Source organism: Myxocyprinus asiaticus, chromosome 38, assembly GCF_019703515.2.
Source record: "Myxocyprinus asiaticus isolate MX2 ecotype Aquarium Trade chromosome 38, UBuf_Myxa_2, whole genome shotgun sequence".
NCBI lineage: Eukaryota > Metazoa > Chordata > Actinopteri > Cypriniformes > Catostomidae > Myxocyprinus > Myxocyprinus asiaticus.
Window position 1 is genome coordinate 41,586,307 of NC_059381.1, and position 19,401 is coordinate 41,605,707.

Sequence of the window (19,401 nt, forward strand, 5' to 3'; positions counted from 1 at the left end):
TTGAAGATCTGTGTGAAGATGGGGGCCAGCTGGTTAGCACAGGATCGAAAACACGCTGGTGAGACGCCATCTGGACCTGAAGCTTTCCTCGTCTTTTGTTTCCGAAAGACGTGGCTCACATCATCTTCACAGATCTTAAGTGCAGGTTGAGTAGCAGGAGGGGGGTTGCAGGAAGTGTTTGTGTTTGTGTGAAGTGAAGGTCAGAGTGGGTGTGGGGTGTGAGATTGGGCCTTTCAAATCTGCAGTAGAGCACATTCAGGTCATCAGCCAGTTGTTGGTTCTCCACAGGGTTGGGGGTAGGAGTCCTGTAATTTGGGAGTTGTTTCATGCCACTCCACACTGATGCAGGGTCGTTAGCTGAAAACTTGTTTTTCAGCTTCTCAGAGTATCTTCTTTTAGCCATTCTGATTTCCTTGTTCAGTGTGTTCCTGGCCTGATTGTACAAGACTTTATCCCCACCCCTGTATGCATCCTCTTTGGCCTGACGAAGCTGCATGAGCTCTGCTGTAAACCACGGTTTGTCGTTGTTAAACTTTAAATAAGTCCTAGTAGGAATGCACATATCCTCACAGAAACTGATATATGATGTAACAATATCTGTGAGCTCGTCCAGGTCTGTGGCTGCAGCCTCAAAAACACTCCAATCCATGCAATCAAAGCAGGCTTGTAGTTCCCACTCTGCTTCATTGGTCCATCTCTTTACAGTCCTTACTACTGGCTTGGTTGATTTGAATTTCTGCCTGTAGGTTGGAAGAAGATGAACCAGACGGTGATCAGAGAATCCCAAAGCTGCTCTAGGGACAGAGCAATATGCATCCTTTTATTGTTGTGTAGCAGTGATCCAGTATATTTCTGTCTCTGGTGGGGCATGTAATGTGCTGTTTGTATTTGGGCAGTTCACGTGTGAGATTTGCTTTGTTAAAATCCCCAAGAATAATAATAACTGAGTCCGGGTACTATCAGTAACCCTCTTCAGTATTAAAATAAATAGCATTGCAAAAGTCATTGGTTCTGATGTCCTCTGTAGTTTATATTTAGATGATATCTGCATTTGCTACAAGAGCAAGTACATGAATACTATCGAGTGAAAAATCCAATTGTAGATAAACAAAATGCACTCCTGGTCAACACAGAACGGTTTCAAGTTCTCACAAACAAAAACCATCTGTATGCATTTCTGTCGGCTTCGTTCGCTACACAATGAACCAGAGCCGTTTATGGATGGAGTCCCCATTAAAGTTGTTAAAGAGAACAGGTTTCTTGGTATCACTTTTGACAACAAACTGTCTTTTATTCCTCACATTAAATCACTAAAAAAAATTTTTTTTAAAGGTTTTATCTAAAACCAAATGGGGACCAGACAGCTCAACTCTCATGAACTTGTACAGAACCATGGTACGCTCAAAGCTGGACTATGGAAGTATCATTTATGGATCAGCTAGGAAGTCATATATATGACTTTTGGACACTGTACACCACCAAGGTATACAACTAGCTTTGGGAGGCTACAGAACATCACCAATCCAAAGTCTCTATGCGGAAGCCAATGAACCTTCCTTGGAAATCAGACGCCTAAAGTTGACCTTACAATATGCAACCGAACTTAAAACAAATAAAGAAAACCCAGCCTATTCAGCAATTTTCACACTTTAGCATTCAATAGTATATGGAAAAAAAAACATGTTTCATTCGTCCATTTGGCCTACGTATAAAAACCCACCTGGAGAATCTGAAAGTGGATCTAAACAGTTTGGAACAGACACATTTCTGCAAAATTCCTCCATGGGATCTCAAAAAGCCTAAAATCCATCTGGATTTAACAAGGAACCAAAAATCAAAAACGCATCCGAATGATTTCCATCAACAATTTCTGGACATAAGAGCAGTATACCCACAACATACCCCAATATACACAGATGGATCGAAATCTGGAAATAAAGTGGCAGCAGCTCTTGCAACAAACCAACTGTGTCAGGGTATCCGCATCCCTGACCAAAGTTCAGTTTTTTTTAATAATAACTGATTCAAAATCATGTCTTGAAGCATTGGAAGCTACTAAAACTGATCACCTAACAGTCGTGAAGATTTTAATCAAATAGTCATCTCTTGAAGCAAAGAGTTTTAATATTATTTTCTGCTGGGTACCTGGACACTCATGAATCTCCGGTAATGAACAAGCAGACAGAGCTGCCAGAGAAGCACTTTCTACTGAACCAGTAAAATGCCCTATACCTTCCACAGATCTGAAACCAACTCTGAATGTATATATCAAAAACAAATGGCAGTCGGAGTCGGGTCAATTTTTAAACAACAAATTACGGGAAATAAATCTTGTTGTTGGAACAAGACGTGTTCCATTTTAATAATCGCTGGGATCAAGTCATTTATACACGATGCCGGATAGGACATACAAGACTCGCACACCAATTTTTACTATCAGGAGAAGATTTACCAAAGTGCTCATCTTGTCAGAACCCACTATCCATTAAACATATTTTACTGAACTGTCAGACCTCTACACATCTGAGGAACCTGGATTATTCAGTTGATACTTTTGAGAAGGTTTTTAATCAAGTGAATCCAAATTTAGTTTTAAGGTTTTTAGGAAAAATGAATCTTAAACACCTTATTTAACTCTATTTTTAAATAACTATACCTGGCTCCCGCCATGAATATAGCCATAGAAGCTGGCATGGCGTAAAAAATGAAAGAAACAAACAAACATGAAGATGTAGATTGGAATGCTGGTGCAGAATTTATACACATAAAATAGTCTACTCCTCTCTCGCCGTTGCTGGCGTGCCAGTGATTACCCCTCCATAGCTTGCTGATCCCTGAGCTATATAATCTATATGTTTGTCCTGTGGTCCACAGGGGGCGTTGAACATCAATGAGCGCACCATCCCTCAGCCGAGAGTGCTGCAGCTGTCTGTGGAGAAGCTGAGCAGAGATGGAGCATTCCTCATGGATCATGGCATAGTGAGTGTAGCACAACCATCACATGAACATCTCTTTTTGATTCGGTCTCGCATCCTCATATAATATCATTGTGATCTGTGCTCTTTCAGGCCCTGTATCTCTGGATCGGAAGAAATTGCAACCCATCTTTCCTCACGCAAGTGCTGGGAGTACAAAGTTACGTTGCTCTTCCTCAAAACATGGTAAAATTTACTTTAGATCTTCATTGTCTGCTTTTTGTGGAACAATATAAACTTGTTCATATCAGAAAAAATAAACTTTTGTTGCGAATTTAGTGGAAATGGAAAATCTGTAATTAGTGTGTATTTATTTGTTATTTTGTAGGGTTCTGACGGTCATGGAAAACCTGAAATTATCAGGGAATTTTTAAATTGTAATTTCCAGGCTTGGAAAAGCAATTAATAAAATCTCTAAAGCCATGGAAATTTCAATAGGGAATATACACTTCTGCACTACAAATTCATTGCCTAGATATTCATCTTTTAATTCTATTCATTTCAAGTGACATACAAATGGATAACCACCACAGAAATCTCTTCATGATTATTTTTAAACGGTTATGGGAATTTGTAGTGTGTGGGAACCCTGTTATTGAAATGATTGTATGTAAAGCTCAATATGTAGGTCTGGAATGTTAAAGTGTTTGTGTTGTTCCAGAAGCAGCTTCCGGAGTTGGACACAGCAGAATCTTCCAGAATCCGAGCTTTCATTGATTGGCTTAGAGAACAGCGGCCATTTTACCCCATCCTGCATATCATCAGGTCAGACTCTTACTAATGTCAACATGCATTTATGGTAGAGGACAGAGAGCACATTTATTGTCATGACAACTAGATACATTGTAAGCTGATTTGCTGAAAGTCTGGAATAAAAGTATTGGCAAATCAGCATGCAGTGGCAAAGAAACTGCATTCCTTCTGTGCAAACGATACCAGAGACGATATCTAGAAGGACATTAAGGCTATTTCATTTCAAAGCAAAAAGTCAGTTAGCCTAACAGCTAAAACCAGGACACGTTTACTTTATTTTTAGAGAATTGTTGGAACTTGACACAGTGTTTAAAAAACACGATGCTCATGGTGCAAGACGTTAACGACCAAAGACCTCCGTCTGAGACATGTGTACATAGAAAAACAATTAAAAAATAGTGCAGATGGAATATGCCGACTGTATCTATGGGTGGCATATTCAGAAATTTGTATGGAATTAATTTTTTATTTTTTTGCAATTCCGTTTGGTGGCGCAGAAATTACATACTTCAGTTTTAAAGCAGTGTCAGTCAGAATTGGTAAAAGATTCACAGCAGATGATTTGATGTCCGACAATACTGAACTGTACTACTGAACTTTAGGTTGATCTCACAATTCACATCAGACCATGTCATCTTCACGAATGAAATGTTTTTTTTTTTTTTTTTTTTTTTTTAGCTGATTCATTATTTTGAAATCTCTTGTAAGAGAATGAGAGAAATCATAGCATAGCATCTCAGAATGCACAACACGTCAAACCTTGAGGCGGATGGGCTACAACACCAGAAGACCACGTTGGGTTCCACTTCTGTCAGCCAAGAACAGAAAACTGAGGCTGCAGTGGGCACAGGCTCACCAAAACTGGACAGTTAAAGACTGGAAAAACATAGCCTGGTCTGACAAATCTAGATTTCTGCTGAGGTACACAGATGGTAGGTCCACTGCAGCCTCAGTTTTCTGTTCTAGGCTGATAGAAGTGGAATCCAACGTGGTCTTCTGGTGTTGTAGTCCATCCGCCTCAAGGTTCGACATGTTGTGCATTCTGAGATGCTATTCTGCTCACTACAATTGTACAGAATGGTTATTTGAGTTACCGTAGACTTTATCAGCTTGAACCAGTCTGGTCATTCTCTGTTGACCTCTCTCATCAACAAGGCGTTTCCATCCACAGAACTGCCGCTTGCTGGATGTTTTTTGTTTTTGGTACCATTCGGAGTAAACCCTAGAGACTGTTGTGCATGTAAATCCCAGGAGATCAGCAGTTACAGAAATACTCAAACCAGCCCACCTGGCATCAACAATCATGCCATGGTCCAAATCATTGATCAAATTTTTTCCCTAGTTGGGTAACTTGTTTGATTTAAGGTTTGTTGGTTAACGTTCAGCAGCCGATTTAATAATGGTCAGTGATCAGTTTAAAGAACTTGCATCCCTAATGCTGTGTATACTGTGTAGTATTCCTGTGCCAACAGAGCTGGTGTTTGAGATGTCGAGCATTGTTGTACATGACCATAGATATGTCAGTGTACAATTAAAATTCTAAATTTGAATATTCATAGAATTTAAGATAAAAATTTACATTTGAATGCTAAAACTGTGCAGTTGAATTTTGGATGTGTGCCAAGCGCTGAGGATGACCAATCGCATTCTTGCACTAAAAAAGTCTAGATGCAGCGCAACAAATACAGTTTAAACAAACGCAGGTGTCTCAAGATGCGCGTTTAAAGGTTGAAGTTCTTTTTAACTTGATCAACGTCTAAAAAAAAACAGTGCTCCTGCACAAGATACTAAATTAAAAATGAAATGTGGCGAAACGATCAACGGTGTTAGCGCATGTTTACATAGAAAAACAAATGTGGTAAACTGGATGGTTGCAAAAGTGTTGTTGTAAATGGCCCCTTAGGTGGAGGTATTTGGCTCTCTATCAGTGTTTCTCTGATTAAGCATTGGGTTTTAAAACTTTTTGTAAGGAAATGAGTTCAATTTGGAAATGTGCCCCTCGAGATCCTCGCGTTCTGTTGTGTTCCATCTGTTTGAACAGCCCCTGGGCTCAGAGTCTGAGCCACTTCACCACCTTGTCCAGGTGAATACCACTACTATCTGGGAATATTGGTACTGTACATACAACTGTAATGAATGAAAAATACTGTGGAATCGCTGTTATTATGAAGCTTGAGTCTGCGGTAGTACTGTGGCACTCTGAGCAACACCATGTTAACATAGATCTGTCTATGGAAGTGTTTCCCCCCTCTCGTTTTCTTTTTAATTAATGTTTGAGTGTATGAATCAACAATCTTTTTATTTATTTATTTTTTTACATTTTATGCACTTTAAAATGGAATGCTCCTTTTTTAACATCCAGGAATATAACATGGTGCTTTATGGTTTATATGTATTCTATGCGCCCTCTTGTGGACTAAGGAAACAACATCAATTTTCTGCTGACTTTATTTAGAATTTTGGTAATATTAAAGGTATAAATGTGAATTTAGTTTCTCAGTCCTGTTGACCATGACAAACATGTGTTGATTGACAGAGATGAGAGTGAACTCAAGGCCGAGTTCATGCAGAACATGATTGAGGATCGCACGGAATCTGCGCTCTCCTACTACGAGTTCCTGCTTCACCTGCAGCAGCAGGTCTCCAAATGAGCAGTCCTGACACACCACAGCAGTATTCATGAGAGGAAACGCACTCGAGTCCAGCGCTGACGGCCCCGTGTTGCTTTCACTGAGGAATGAGAGATGACATGAAATCAAATAAAGCCTGCACTCACTGATTGTTTATCTGGCATATTCATGTGAATTGACTGTGTTGCATACCGAATGCAGTCGCACAATAAAGTCGTCTGTGTCTCACACTAAAGGTTCTGTGCAGGACTGTTGCTTGCTCTCTGGGACTAGAGCGGACACACCAGTGACACATGAAAGTTTAATGCAGTAATTTCATATTCAAAGATCAGGTTTTATTGAAGTCATTAGCATTGTGTCCGACTATAGTCTCTACACAGTTCTTTAGGTGATTGAATCATTTCTAATTTATTGCCTTTTACTAAAATACTAAAATGTAGGGAAAGCAATTTCTTCAGCCTATAATTAGTGACATTCACAATTCATTGTCTCACACTTTTGTCTGTTAAGATTTAAAGTTTGTTTCTTTAAGTTGTTTTAATTTATGAGAATCACAGTTCAGTTTAATTCAATATTTGCCTTAAATGGAAGTCTTCTTATTGGAAAAGCTGTTTAAAGAAATACTTTGTAAGTATGTAATGTTTGAATAGGACACGGGACAATTCAGAAACTCGACATTGTGATCTTTATGATAAACATGTATATTGATAAACCTACATTATACTGAAAAGATGGTTGATTTTAGTATGAGCATTATTCAGATAATATGATATTAAAAAAATAAAATGACTGGGACTTTTAAAAGGTGTTTTGTTGTTGGTAATGGAAGACATTTACGATGCTTTGGGCAAGATGATCAACTGCATATGACTGAGGAGGAATAGTTGGCATATAAATCTTATCTTTCATAAAATGGGATCCGTGTGTTTTGGAATGTTTAAGCCTAAAGAAGAATGTTTATTCAGCTTTCTCTGCAAATAATATTTACGTTATTTACTTTTTCAAGATATTTACTTTTAGAAATAGTTATGAATGAAGGTAACCTAATTAAGGTTGCCACAAAAAAAAGAATCTTGATATTTGCAAAAAAAACATTGTCCGATAATCTAGTCCATAAATCAGTCAAATTTATTTGTTAAATCCACTTGTTTCTGCTGCAATAGTTTGGCTCATTTTAGCACACAAAACAATTGAGTTTTGTGAAATTATTTGTAAATTGTCAACCGTTTATACATGTAAACTTTCTGAAAGGTTTGAATCATTAAAGAGTTCATCTCTTATGAGCTGTGCTGAACAGCTGCTCCATGAATACAGTTGTCTTATCAGTGCTTTGGTTTGTTTGTAAGCATCACAGTTTTGCCTGATTTGCATTAATATTCTCAACTGTTTGCTGTTTGCAAGAGAATGCATAACATTTGCTAAACTGGGCCTTGAAAAAGACAATAAGCACCATAAATACAATAAGCATCAACTAAAATTGCGATCTAAATGTTTACATTAGGATGCTACTGTACAGACCTTGATTACCTAAATAAGAGCATTTCAAAACCACCTTAACGCTTGCTATGACTGAAGAAGTGTTTACTTATGCAAGTAAGGCCTTAATACGTTTTCAAAGAAAAGGAAAAATTATTGTACCAGCTGGGGCTAACTGGACCATACCAGGGGTGTAGAGCCCCGAGCCCCAGTGAAATGTTTCTGATAAATCCTTGCCTGACGGGGAAGATTACTGTATACCAATCTGGGAAATATGCTGTTCTGTACAGTGGATTCAGTCATTTACATTTAAATAGCCAGTAGGTTTTAGTTTACAAAGCCACAACCACACACTCCTGCTGCTTGTGCCAGTGTTCAGCCGGGAAAACTGATCTCAATACAAAATCTCCACTGACTTGAGAACCGAATGATGATCTAACCGACCACGTTACTACATAAACAGCCGACAAAAAAACAGCGCATCACGGTCTTCGCTTTCGGCGAGGCTGGAGCTGTTGAGCAAGTCCAATACAGATGAATGAGAAAAAGCGAGTTAAAGATCCCAATATATCAATGTTTTGAATAAGGAATAACGAACAAACACCTTTGAAAAATGCCTGCATTAAACATGAATAAACTCCGCCACTTTCCTGGCATCCAGCTCCCGCGTGCACATTCTATTAAGAAGTGATCATCCCTATGCCCTATTCCCTTCAAAGACAATTACCCTTACTGGGAGAGCTTCAGAAGGCTGAGTGATAACAGTCAGTCAGAACTCACTTTTTAAGTGATTCTTATTAGAAATTCAGCTTGGAACGACCCTACAGTATGGATTGTGCTCCCTTCGAAGTGCCCTGCGAAGGCATCATCAGTGCAGGTGATAACACAGCCATGTGCACTGTATTGATGTACAGGCAGGGTTGGGGAGTAACGGAATGCATGTAACGGGATTACATATTTAAAATACAAAATATTAGTAACTGTATTTCACATAAATTGTTGGTAATCAGAATACTGTTACATTCAAAAAGTATTTTGATTACTGAAGAGATTACTTAGCATTTTATTGTCATTTGTTTCATTTAATATTTAGACTATTCAGTTGGAAAACAATTATACTGTAACAAAGTTAGTGATGGGGTGCAAGGATGAAGCGGGAAATGGCGAATTCAACTCAAATGGTATTTATTTTATAACACAAAATTTGCTTCACGCTTTCCAGCACACACAGCTCAACAGTCTCTGGGTGCGTGTGGTAGCTCTCTCACTTACTGGCGTCTGGCTTCCTCTTAATCCGTCTCCAACTCTCACTGCAATGACAAACAGCTGTTAGAGACAATCATTGCCAGGTGACGATCCTTACCGTTCTCATCTCCTGGTCTCGCTCTCTATTCACAAACCGGTGCTCAACCACGCCCCCACCACCACATACCCCCACCACCCGACTCAGGCCAGGGAGCCATCCGGCCTGCCCAGTACACCCCCCATTTCTGGAGAGGAAATCCACAACAGCCATCTGTGCCCCCGGCCTGTGGACCACCTCGAACTTAAAAGGCTGAAGAGCCAGATACTAATGAGTGATCCACGTGTTTGTATCCTTCGTGCGATGGAGCCACTGGAGCAGGGCGTGGCCGAACAGAGGGTGAAAGCCCGTCCCAGGAGGTAGCACTGAAGGGTGAGGACCACCCACTTGATGGCCAAACACTCCTCCTCAATGATGCTGTTCCTCGCCTCTCTCGCCAAAAGCTTCCAGCTGATGTACAGCATCGGGTGCTCCTCCCCCTCAACCACCTGGGACGGCTCTCAACCCTCTGTCCGATGCGTCGGCCTCTACAACAAAAGTGAGAAAAAAATCAGGAGCATGTAACAGCGGCCCGCCACAAATCGTAGCTTTCAATTGCATAAAAACCTGTTGGCATGGCTCTGACCACTAGACCGGGTCTGGGTCTCCCTTTTTAGTGAGATCGGTCAGCGGGCTGGTGATGTCCGAACTGTCTCACCTCCTGTTTGGTCTTGGGTCTTGGGCAGGCCGCAACCACTGCTGTCTTACCAATTTGGAGACGCACCTGCCCATGACGCAAGTGGAACCCCAGATACCATACCTCCACCCGTCCAATTGAGCACTTCTTGGGGTTTGTCTTGAGTCCCGCTCGTCGCAGCGACCTCAGAACAGCCCTCAGATGCAGCCAATCATTACTGTATATAATTATATCATCCAGATTGGCAGCGGCGTACGCAGAGTGCGGTCTGAGGACTCGGTCCATAAGGCGCTGAAACATAGCTGGGGCTCCAAACAGACCGAACAGAAGGGTCACGAATTGGTGTAAGCCAAACGGTGTGGAGAAGGCCGTTGGGACACTGGTGTTAAGGGGATCTACCAATAACCCTTCGTTAAATCCAGTGTTGAATAAAAGTGAGCCGCCCCCAACCGATCAAGCAGTTCGTCAATATGAGGCATTGGATATGCGTCAAATTTAGACACCACATTGACCTTTCTATAATCCACACAGAACCGGACTAAGCCGTCGCTCTTCAGAACCAGTACCACTACCCCTGGGGTTGTATCGATATGGTGTTTTATGAGGTTTGTACAACCGGGAAGGGGCGAGAACATGTCTGAGAATTTTCTTTACAACCGGGCCACGTCCATGACAGTGAGAGGTGGTTTTCATAAGTGACCGGGGTACCGCGATTGGCTTTTAAGTTCACACACAATCTATTATTTCTAACATGTCAAAATGTCAAATGTTAATATGAGTAGATTGTCTCTCTCCACGTGGAATGTGAATGTGTTGGGGCACCCCATAAAAAGAAGGAAGGTTATTTATTTTGTTAAACATAAGAAATAGGATAGAGTTTCTTCAAGAAATGCATCTTACCCCACAGGAAGCTGAAAACTTTGGGAAGATATGGGGTGGACATGTTTTCTTTATTGCTGGTTCAAGTAAGAGCAGGGGAGTCATTACATTGATAAACTAACATCTACAATTCAAATGTCTCAAACAGGTTAAAGATAAATTAGGAAGAGTCATTATTGTTTTAGCAGAAATTCAAGGGCAAAGGTTGATTTTGGCTAATATTTATGCACCTAACACTGATGATCAGGGCTTTTTTATAGATCTTGAAGGGATGTTGCAAGCCGCTGGCACCCCTCATGATATAATATTGGGAGGAGACTTTAATCTTTTGATAGACTCAGTCCTTGATCATAGTGAAGCAAAAGTGTGTAAGCCCCCTAGAGCAACATTGACGCTTCACAGGATGTGTAAAAATCTTGGTCTTACAGATATTTGGAGACTTTTGAACCCATCTGGTAGGGACTATAAATTTTTTCATCAGTCCATAAGATTTATTCTAGAACAGATTTATATATATATAAAGTCCCTCATTTCATCTGTTGTTGATTGTTCAATTGGAAACATCTTAGTCTCAGATCATGCCCTGTTGAGTTTAGAGGTGTTGCCTCATACGGAGAAAAATAAATCATATAGTTGGCGCTTTAATGTATATGTTTTGCAAAATCCTGAATTCCAACAAATGTTAAAGACTGAAATCAGTGTTTATATGGAGACCAACTGGTCCTCAGTATCCTCTGTAGGCATGGCTTGGGAGGCACTTAAGGCAGTTCTTAGGGGTCGGATCATACAATATGCCTCATTCATAAAAAAATCCAAAGCACGAGAACTTGTGGAGTTGGAAGGGAATATTAAAAGTGCCGAGGCAGAGCTGAAGCGCTGAATGTCATCTGATGGCCTCAGAGAATTGACCCGATTGAAATACAGATATAATACTATTTTGTCGCGGAAGGTGGAGATTTGGATATTCAGAGCAAGACAGTCATACTTTGAGTCGGGGGACAAAGCAGGGAAGCTTTTGGCTAGATATATGAAGCACAGAGTGTCTTTTTCTACCATTCCCTCCGTAAAATTTGCTGGTGGTAAAATATTTACCTCAGCCATTGATATTAATAATGTTTTTAAACAATTCTATCTTGATCTCTATAGTTCCACATCTTCATCTACTGATGAGGATATTAGAAATTTTGTGAAACCATTAGAACTCCCTAAACTGACAATGGAGCAAAAAAAAACTTCTTGATCCTGAGATAACCTTAGAGGAGCTTAGTGAGGTAATTAAGGCCTTGCCTACTGACAAGGCTCCGGGGCCAGATGGCTTTGCCACTGAGTTTTTTAGATCTTATGCTACAGAGCTGGCTCCACTTTTGTTAGAAGTTTATACGGAATCATTAAAGAATGGAAAGCTTCTGCCAACCATGACGCAAGCCCGGATCAGTCTGATTCTTATACAGGACAAAGATCCAAGCGAGTGTAAGAGTTACCGTCCAATTTCCCTGATCCAGCTAGACGTTAAAATATTGTCAAATATTCTGGCTAACCGTAAAGTAAACGTTATGACACCTCTTATACATATAGATCAGGTGGGGTTTATTCGGGGTCGTAGCTCTTCTTATAATATTAGGTGTTTCATCAGTATCATGTGGTCAGTGGTGAATGATCAGACTCTGGTCGCTGCCATCTCACTTGACGGTAAAAAAAACATTTGATATGGTAGAATGGGATTATCTTTTTAAGATTTTGGGAATATACGGGTTCGGGAAAACTTTTATTGGTTGGATTAAGTTACTTTATAGACACCTGGTAGCGGCGGTACAAACGAATGGATTAATTTCAGATTATTTTACTCTGGAAAGGGGCACCCGGCAGGGTTGCCCTCTTTCCCCATTATTGTTCTGTCTTGCCCTGGAACCATTAGCAGCCGCAATAAGAAAGGAGGATGATTTTCCAGGCGTGATGGCGGGAGGTGTGGCGCATAAGCTTTTGCTTTACGCAGATGATATTTTATTATTCGTCTCCGACCCCACTAGATCTATGCCTTGCCCCCACAGAATTATTAATTCCTTTTCCAAGTTCTCAGGATACAGAGTTAATTGGTCTAAATCCGAAGCTTTGTCTCTGACAGCGTACTACCCAGTAACGGCTTTCCAGCCGGGTGCCTTCCAGTGGCCCAAACAGGGAATTAAGAATTTGGGCATGTTATTCCCAGCAAATTTGTGTGATTTAGTTAGTTTATTTTGACCCCTTAATAAAAAGGTTTTCGAGTGATGTGGATAAGTGGGCTTCATTACATTTATCTATGATTGGGAAGGTTAATGTTATTAAAATTAATTGTATTCCAAAATTCAACTACCTGCTACAGTCTCTCCCTGTAGATGTCCCCCTCTCTTATTTCAAGCAATTTGATATTATAGCTAATTTCTTCATTTGGAATGGTAAATGTCCCAGATTACATTTTAATAAGTTACATAGGTCAATTGACAAAGGTGGGCTAGGCCTACCCAAGATATTGTTTTATTATTATGCATTTGGTCTCAGACATTTGGCTCATTGGTCGCTTCCACCTGAGAGAGCCTGTCCCTGGTTTTGTATTGAACAGCCATTACAAAGCCTTTCTATTAAACTAACCGGAGTAGTTAAGTCACACCCCGTTATCTCGCATATGCACGTGGTATGGACAAAAGTGTCCAGAGTGTTTAATTCGGACATTTATTTAAATGTTGCCTCGAGCATATGGCTGAACCCTAAATTATGTATTGAAAGGTGGGGGGAGAGGTTATAGTGGGGGTTTAATGTTAAATGTGATTCATTATATATATGTTGTGGTTTTTTATTTGTGTTAAGTCTATGAATCAATAAAAATATTAATTGGAAAAAAACAAATCACTCATTTTTGTTTTTATTAGCATTTGTCATATTGTACCAACTTTTTAAGAATTGGGGTTGTAATAAAATACTAAATAAGCAAGATTTTTTTGTTTTTCATATATTCGTAAGGAAAGAGACAGAGAAGGGGAAGAGCTTTTTTGTGTGTGTGCGCATAGGCCTATGATAAGAAATATTTTCAATATCAAGGTGTTTTTTTGTGGCATTGGTGCAGTAAAGGCTTCTTTCTGGCAACTCGACCATGCAGCTCATTTTTGTTCAAGTATCGTCGTATTGTGCTCCTTTAAACAACTACACCGTCTTTTTCCAGAGCAGCCTGTATTTCTGCTGAGGTTAACTGTGGGTTTTTCTTTGTATCCCGAACTATTCTTCTGGCAGTTGTGGCTGAAATCTTTCTTGGTCTACCTGACCTTTTCATGGTATCAAGAGATCCCCGAATTTTCCACTTCTTAAGTGATTGAACAGTACTGACTGGCATTTTCAAGGCTTTGATATCTTTTTATATCCTTTTCCATCTTTATAAAGTTCCATAACCTTGTTACGCAGATCTTTTGACAGTTCTTTTCTGCTCCCCATGGCTCAGTATCTAGCCTGCTCAGTGCATCCACGTGAGAGCTAACAAACTCATTGACTATTTATACACAGGCACTAATTGCAATTTAAAAAGCCACAGGTGTGGGAAATTAACCTTTAATTGCCATTTAAACCTGTGTGTGTCACCTTGTGTGTCTGTAACAAGACCAAACATTCAAGGGTATGTAAACTTTTGATCAGGGCCATTTGGGTGATTTTTGTTATCATGATTTAAAAAGGAGCCAAACAACTATGTGATGATAAATGGCTTCATATGATCACTATCCTTAAATAAAAGACAGTTTGTTTTGCATGATCAGTCATATTTTCAAAATCAATGCCAAAATTTCACAATTTCTGCCAGGGTATGCAAACTTTTGAGCTCAACTGTATGCAACGAGATTTAAGAGACACTAAAGTCATCAAAAATATTCTTAAATAAAAGATATTTATTGCATTTATCAAACATTTTTCAAGGAAAAAGTTTTTTTACAAATATCATGAATTTTGAAGTCAAGTTTTCTCAGGGTTACACCATGACCTGAACAAAATTTCATAAATATGTCACAATTTTGATATTAAATATTTTTTTTAACATCACACACAGTTAAAGGGGTCACCTCTGTTTTGTTTTTATTTTGTCACATCAACAAAATGGTTACCACATTGGTTACAGCACATTACTTTGGACAAGTTTTTTTAAATATCAATCATATTTTAAAATAAAACTGTTTCACTGCTCATTTATTTTTTTTAAGAAATAATAATAAAATATTATTCTGCACTACTCATGCCAACATTTCCATTTTCAAAGAATTTCAGCTTTAATGAGAATTTACTGACTTTGAAGTCAGTAACTGAAAACATGTTCATTATGAAGGGGTGTATTGAAGTAATTGTTTTTTGTGAATTGCATTTGTAAAAAACAAAAATGAGCATCACATCATTGAACAAAGAATTATTTGTATATTACCAAAATAATGTTGTTGTACCCTACTAGGGGGTTTCATAAAAATAAAATAAAATAACTTTTTATACATATATTTTTTAACAAACTTCTTTCTTTTTAATGCATAAAAAAAGCTTTTATTTACAAATTTTAGCTTTATTTTTAATAATTAGGGCCTGATTTATCTTTAATATTTTATGGCATTAATTAGGGCCAGATTTATTTTTTGGTAACATTTCTGTTTATGGTTTTATTTCACCCTAATTGTGTTTGGTAATTGTGTGCTTGTGTGGTGATTATGCGCTCTCTCTCACTGCTAATTTACACCTAAAATATATGTTCAAGGGTTTCATTCATTTAAATTTATAATTTCTGAATTTAAAGTAGTTTTTTAAATGGTGAACAGCTGTTATTGAACATTTAAAGGAATGGAACTTTGAATTGTAATGTCAAAATTAATCTTTCTGCAGAAAGTTTAATTAGCATTTTTCTGCCTATGTATCTGAGCTGAAACCTTCATTATATCATCATTTGTTCTGAATGCACACAACCTATATACAATTCAGCTGTCAGAATTCAGTATGTCATACAGCTATTTCTGTTTGTATACACTGGAAGAAAGGCCATGTCATACAACAGCTTCATGGACTGGAAGGATCAGCAACCAGCCAGGGTCATTGTTCATGGGTGACCTGCACCCAGCAATGAAAGCACCTGCTGCTCAAGATCTCCAACCCATTCTGTCACAGTGGGACCAACTGTCGGTGAAATGGGTAAATGAACTTCGCGCACCACTTTGATGCCACTGACGTCATTGCTGAAGTAGAGAACTGGGAAGAGAGCTCCGACATGAGGTCGACTTACATCATCGGCAAGGAAGAGAACTTGGAAGAGAGCTCTGATGTGATGTTGTTTGATGTCATTGTCGAGAAAGAACTTGGAAGGGAGCTCTGACATGAGGTCAACTTACGTCATCGTTGAGAGAGAACTTGGAAGAGAGCTCTGATGTGACGTCAGCTGACGTCATCGGCGAGGAAGAGAGCTCGACATGAGGTCGACTTACGTCATCGTTGAGAAACAGAACTTGGAAGAGAGCTCTGACGTGATGTCAGCTGACATCACCGGCGCGGAAGAGAACTTTGAAGAGAGGTCAGACATGATGTCGGCTTACGTCATTGTTAAAGAGAACTTGAGCTGTGTCCAAAATCACCCCCTATCCACTATAAAGTGCACTATTTTGGATGTCAGCCATTTTGTAGTGGTGTCCAAATTCTGAGTGAACATCTCGTGACAGCTCGAGCGTGAGAGAAGAGTGAGTGGGCGAGCAAGCGAGAGATGCCAGTTTACATCTTTCTTCATTCCTGCAATGTTTTATTTCACGCTGGCTGTAGTGTTTTACTTTTTGACATATCAAAACTTGATTGAAAATAACAATAAAATATAGCGATCCAAAATCATACAGATAAATTGAACAATTTATTATTTATACAAATGAAAATATTTAATAGTGTTTTTTTTTTTTTGCCACTGATGCCAAGTGACTTATTTGTCACTAATTCACTGATGTGACAGTGGAAATTATTAAAATATTTGGTTATCATGTGTAGGTAACGTATTCATCTGATAATTAATGTGTGTCATGTAATTTAGAACTTTAGTACTGTATTAGAGTCAAATGAGGGCACTATGCACACATGTCATCTCTTTTCAGCACTCAGAATTGCTGCCAAGTTTGGATGGGAGAGTGTCAAGGTGCTGGAAAATAATAAATAAATACAATAATGTATGCTTGTTCAAATGTTTTCATTCTTGTTGGCAGTTTTTTTAAATTATTTTAACCAATATGAAAATCTATATTAAGCATGACAAAATGAAGATTCATAGTACATTTCCCATTTTATAAGAATAACAAGTATTATTATTGTTGTTTTTATGATTATTATTATCCTACATGTAAGATAAAAGTACATATGAGATGAAGTTGTTTCTGACTGCAACAGCTCCAGCGCTCTCTCAGCTGCTTGGTGTATACATCAGCGTCCAAATTCACTCACTCATTTCATTCACTCCTTGCTGATAATGTGCACTCTGACATTCACTTTATAGGAAATAGTGAATGAGTGAACAAGTGAGTGATTTCGGACAGCGTTCGACGAGAGCTCTGATGTGATGTCGGCTGACGTCATCGTAGAGAAAGAGAACTTGGAAGAGAGGTTGGATGTGATGTTGGCTGATGTCATCTTCGAGTAATAGAACTCAGAAGAGAGCTCTTACATGAAGTCGGCTGACGTCATCATGAGGTGTCGGAAAAATTTAGTGTTCTCCTTCTCCAAACCAAATAAGGGTTCAGATTCTAGAAAAATCTGAAGGTCCTCCTAAAAACTAGATAGAGACCACAGAAGAATTAAGTGTAAAACTCCAAAAGTAGATGAGCTTCTAGATAATTTAGAGGGAATATCTTGCTTCCTCGTTGCAATAAGACATGAGAAGTGGGAGTGCTCGTGAGCACTGGACTGAATCATGCTGAATCAGGGTCTGCTGTGGTGCACTGAACGGGGGGCTAGCCCACCTCACCCAGGTAGGCAGTGTGTGTAGGCCCTGAGAATAATAAGTATAACCAGTAGGGGTGTGACAGTTTTTAGTAAAAAAACGAACCGTACGGTTCGCCACCCACAGTTCACCTCAAATTTAATGAAGCATATGAAGCACAAGGTTTGGCGAAGAAAACAAAGCATCAAAAAGACAAACGCAGTTCCAACCTCCGCTAATACTCCTGAATGGATCTGTAAATGGATATGCTCCATCTGTTTTTCACATGGGTCAACTTGATGACATCACTGTTCTGCACGCGTTGTGTGTAGTTGAAAATGACAAGAGGAGAAAACGAGCCTCTGATAGAGAAACCCCTGCATTAATCAAGTCTCCTGTTTGGGAACATTTTCTTTTTGCAGTCAATTACAACAGCGATGGTCAAAAAATGTACACAAAACAGGCACTGTTTGCAGACATCGCTCGACGCAAGTGTTGTATACTGGTAATACATCAATAAAATTAATCATTTATGCCGACGTCACCCAGGGAAAAATAGCGTGAGGAGGGCACTGAGCCACAGGTGAGCCAAAACTGCACAAACTCCCTTCTGTTTTTAAGCAAGCACTCAGTGCTAATTCTGACAGATATGAAACAATAACTAAAGCAGTTGGGCTGTTCATTGCCAACGATATGTTGTCCTCCTCCACTGATTAAGATGTGGGATGTCAGCATATGATTAAAACACTCGAGCCGCGTCACAACATCCCTTCTCATCTCCATTTTAATAGGTCAATCCTTCAACAGTGATGTAGGCTACAGCTTCCGAATATTGAATATATGATGAGTTAAGTTTAAAATGCACTTTGTTATGTATGTAATAGGGCAGGTATTACATTAAAATGTTGATTAAGTAATTAGAGAAAAGGGTTTTTTAGTTAAGGACCCTAATGAAAATTAACCATGGTTTTACTATAGTAATATTATATTAACCATGACTGTAATAACAATGACTGCTGTCACCATGGTTTTCTTAGCAGAAATCATGGTTATGATACAATTAACCATGGTTTTACAACTGTAATACTGTAGTTTCCATATAGTAATCATGATTTTACTATAAATCGTAACCGTGACGGTAACTTCTAAGACTCTTATTCAGGACTCAAGATGGCGCCGAGTATGGCTGCTGCGTTGCGAGCTCCGACACAACATAGTAATATTTTGTTACTTTTGTTCACAATTCTTATGTTTTTTGTCTTGGATGTTGTCTGCCTTATTGTCTACGACAGACAAACACTTTTGGACATTGGTTCAGCAATTTCACACCGTAAACCGGACTTCACATTCCTCAATGCCGACCCGCTGTTTACAAACACGCAAGCGGAGCCCTTTGTCTGGGCAGCATGGCCGCAGAAATGCAAAAGGAAAAGGGGAAACAGAGCCAGCGTTCTCATCAGAGTAAGACGCCGCGCAAATCGACCCCCGCTACCCACTATTCTACTGGCAAATGTCCAGTCTCTGGATAACAAGCTCTGCGAGCTGAAAGCGCGGATCTCTTTCCAATGAGAAACTGGGAAACTTGGATGTCTGCGGAGATTCCAGACTCAGCCGTTGAACCCACGGGGTTCTCTGTGCACCGAGCGGACAGAGTGAAAGACCTCTCAGGTAAAACTAGAGGAGGTGGTGTATGTTTTATGATCAACAAATCCTGGTGTGATCAGAGGAACGTTCATTCTATCAAGTCTTTCTGCTCTCCTGATCTGGAATTTCTT

General features: G+C 39.4%; 1 protein-coding gene across 3 annotated transcripts in view; it reads left to right on the top strand.

The window, feature by feature from the left end:
* LOC127429121 (protein transport protein Sec24A-like) overlaps positions 1-7,667 on the top strand; it is a 53,879-nt gene extending 46,212 nt beyond the window's left edge. For 2 of the 3 annotated variants that reach the window (XM_051677938.1, XM_051677939.1), the window contains exons 19-22: positions 2,875-2,979; positions 3,069-3,161; positions 3,637-3,740; positions 6,265-7,667. In XM_051677938.1, coding sequence (XP_051533898.1) covers positions 2,875-2,979; positions 3,069-3,161; positions 3,637-3,740; positions 6,265-6,379 — 417 coding nt within the window. In that variant the 3' untranslated portion in view covers positions 6,380-7,667. The remainder of the gene's footprint in view (positions 1-2,874; positions 2,980-3,068; positions 3,162-3,636; positions 3,741-6,264) is intronic. The other variant, XM_051677940.1, reaches the window with a different exon arrangement.
* Positions 7,668-19,401: the final 11,734 nt, after the last annotated feature.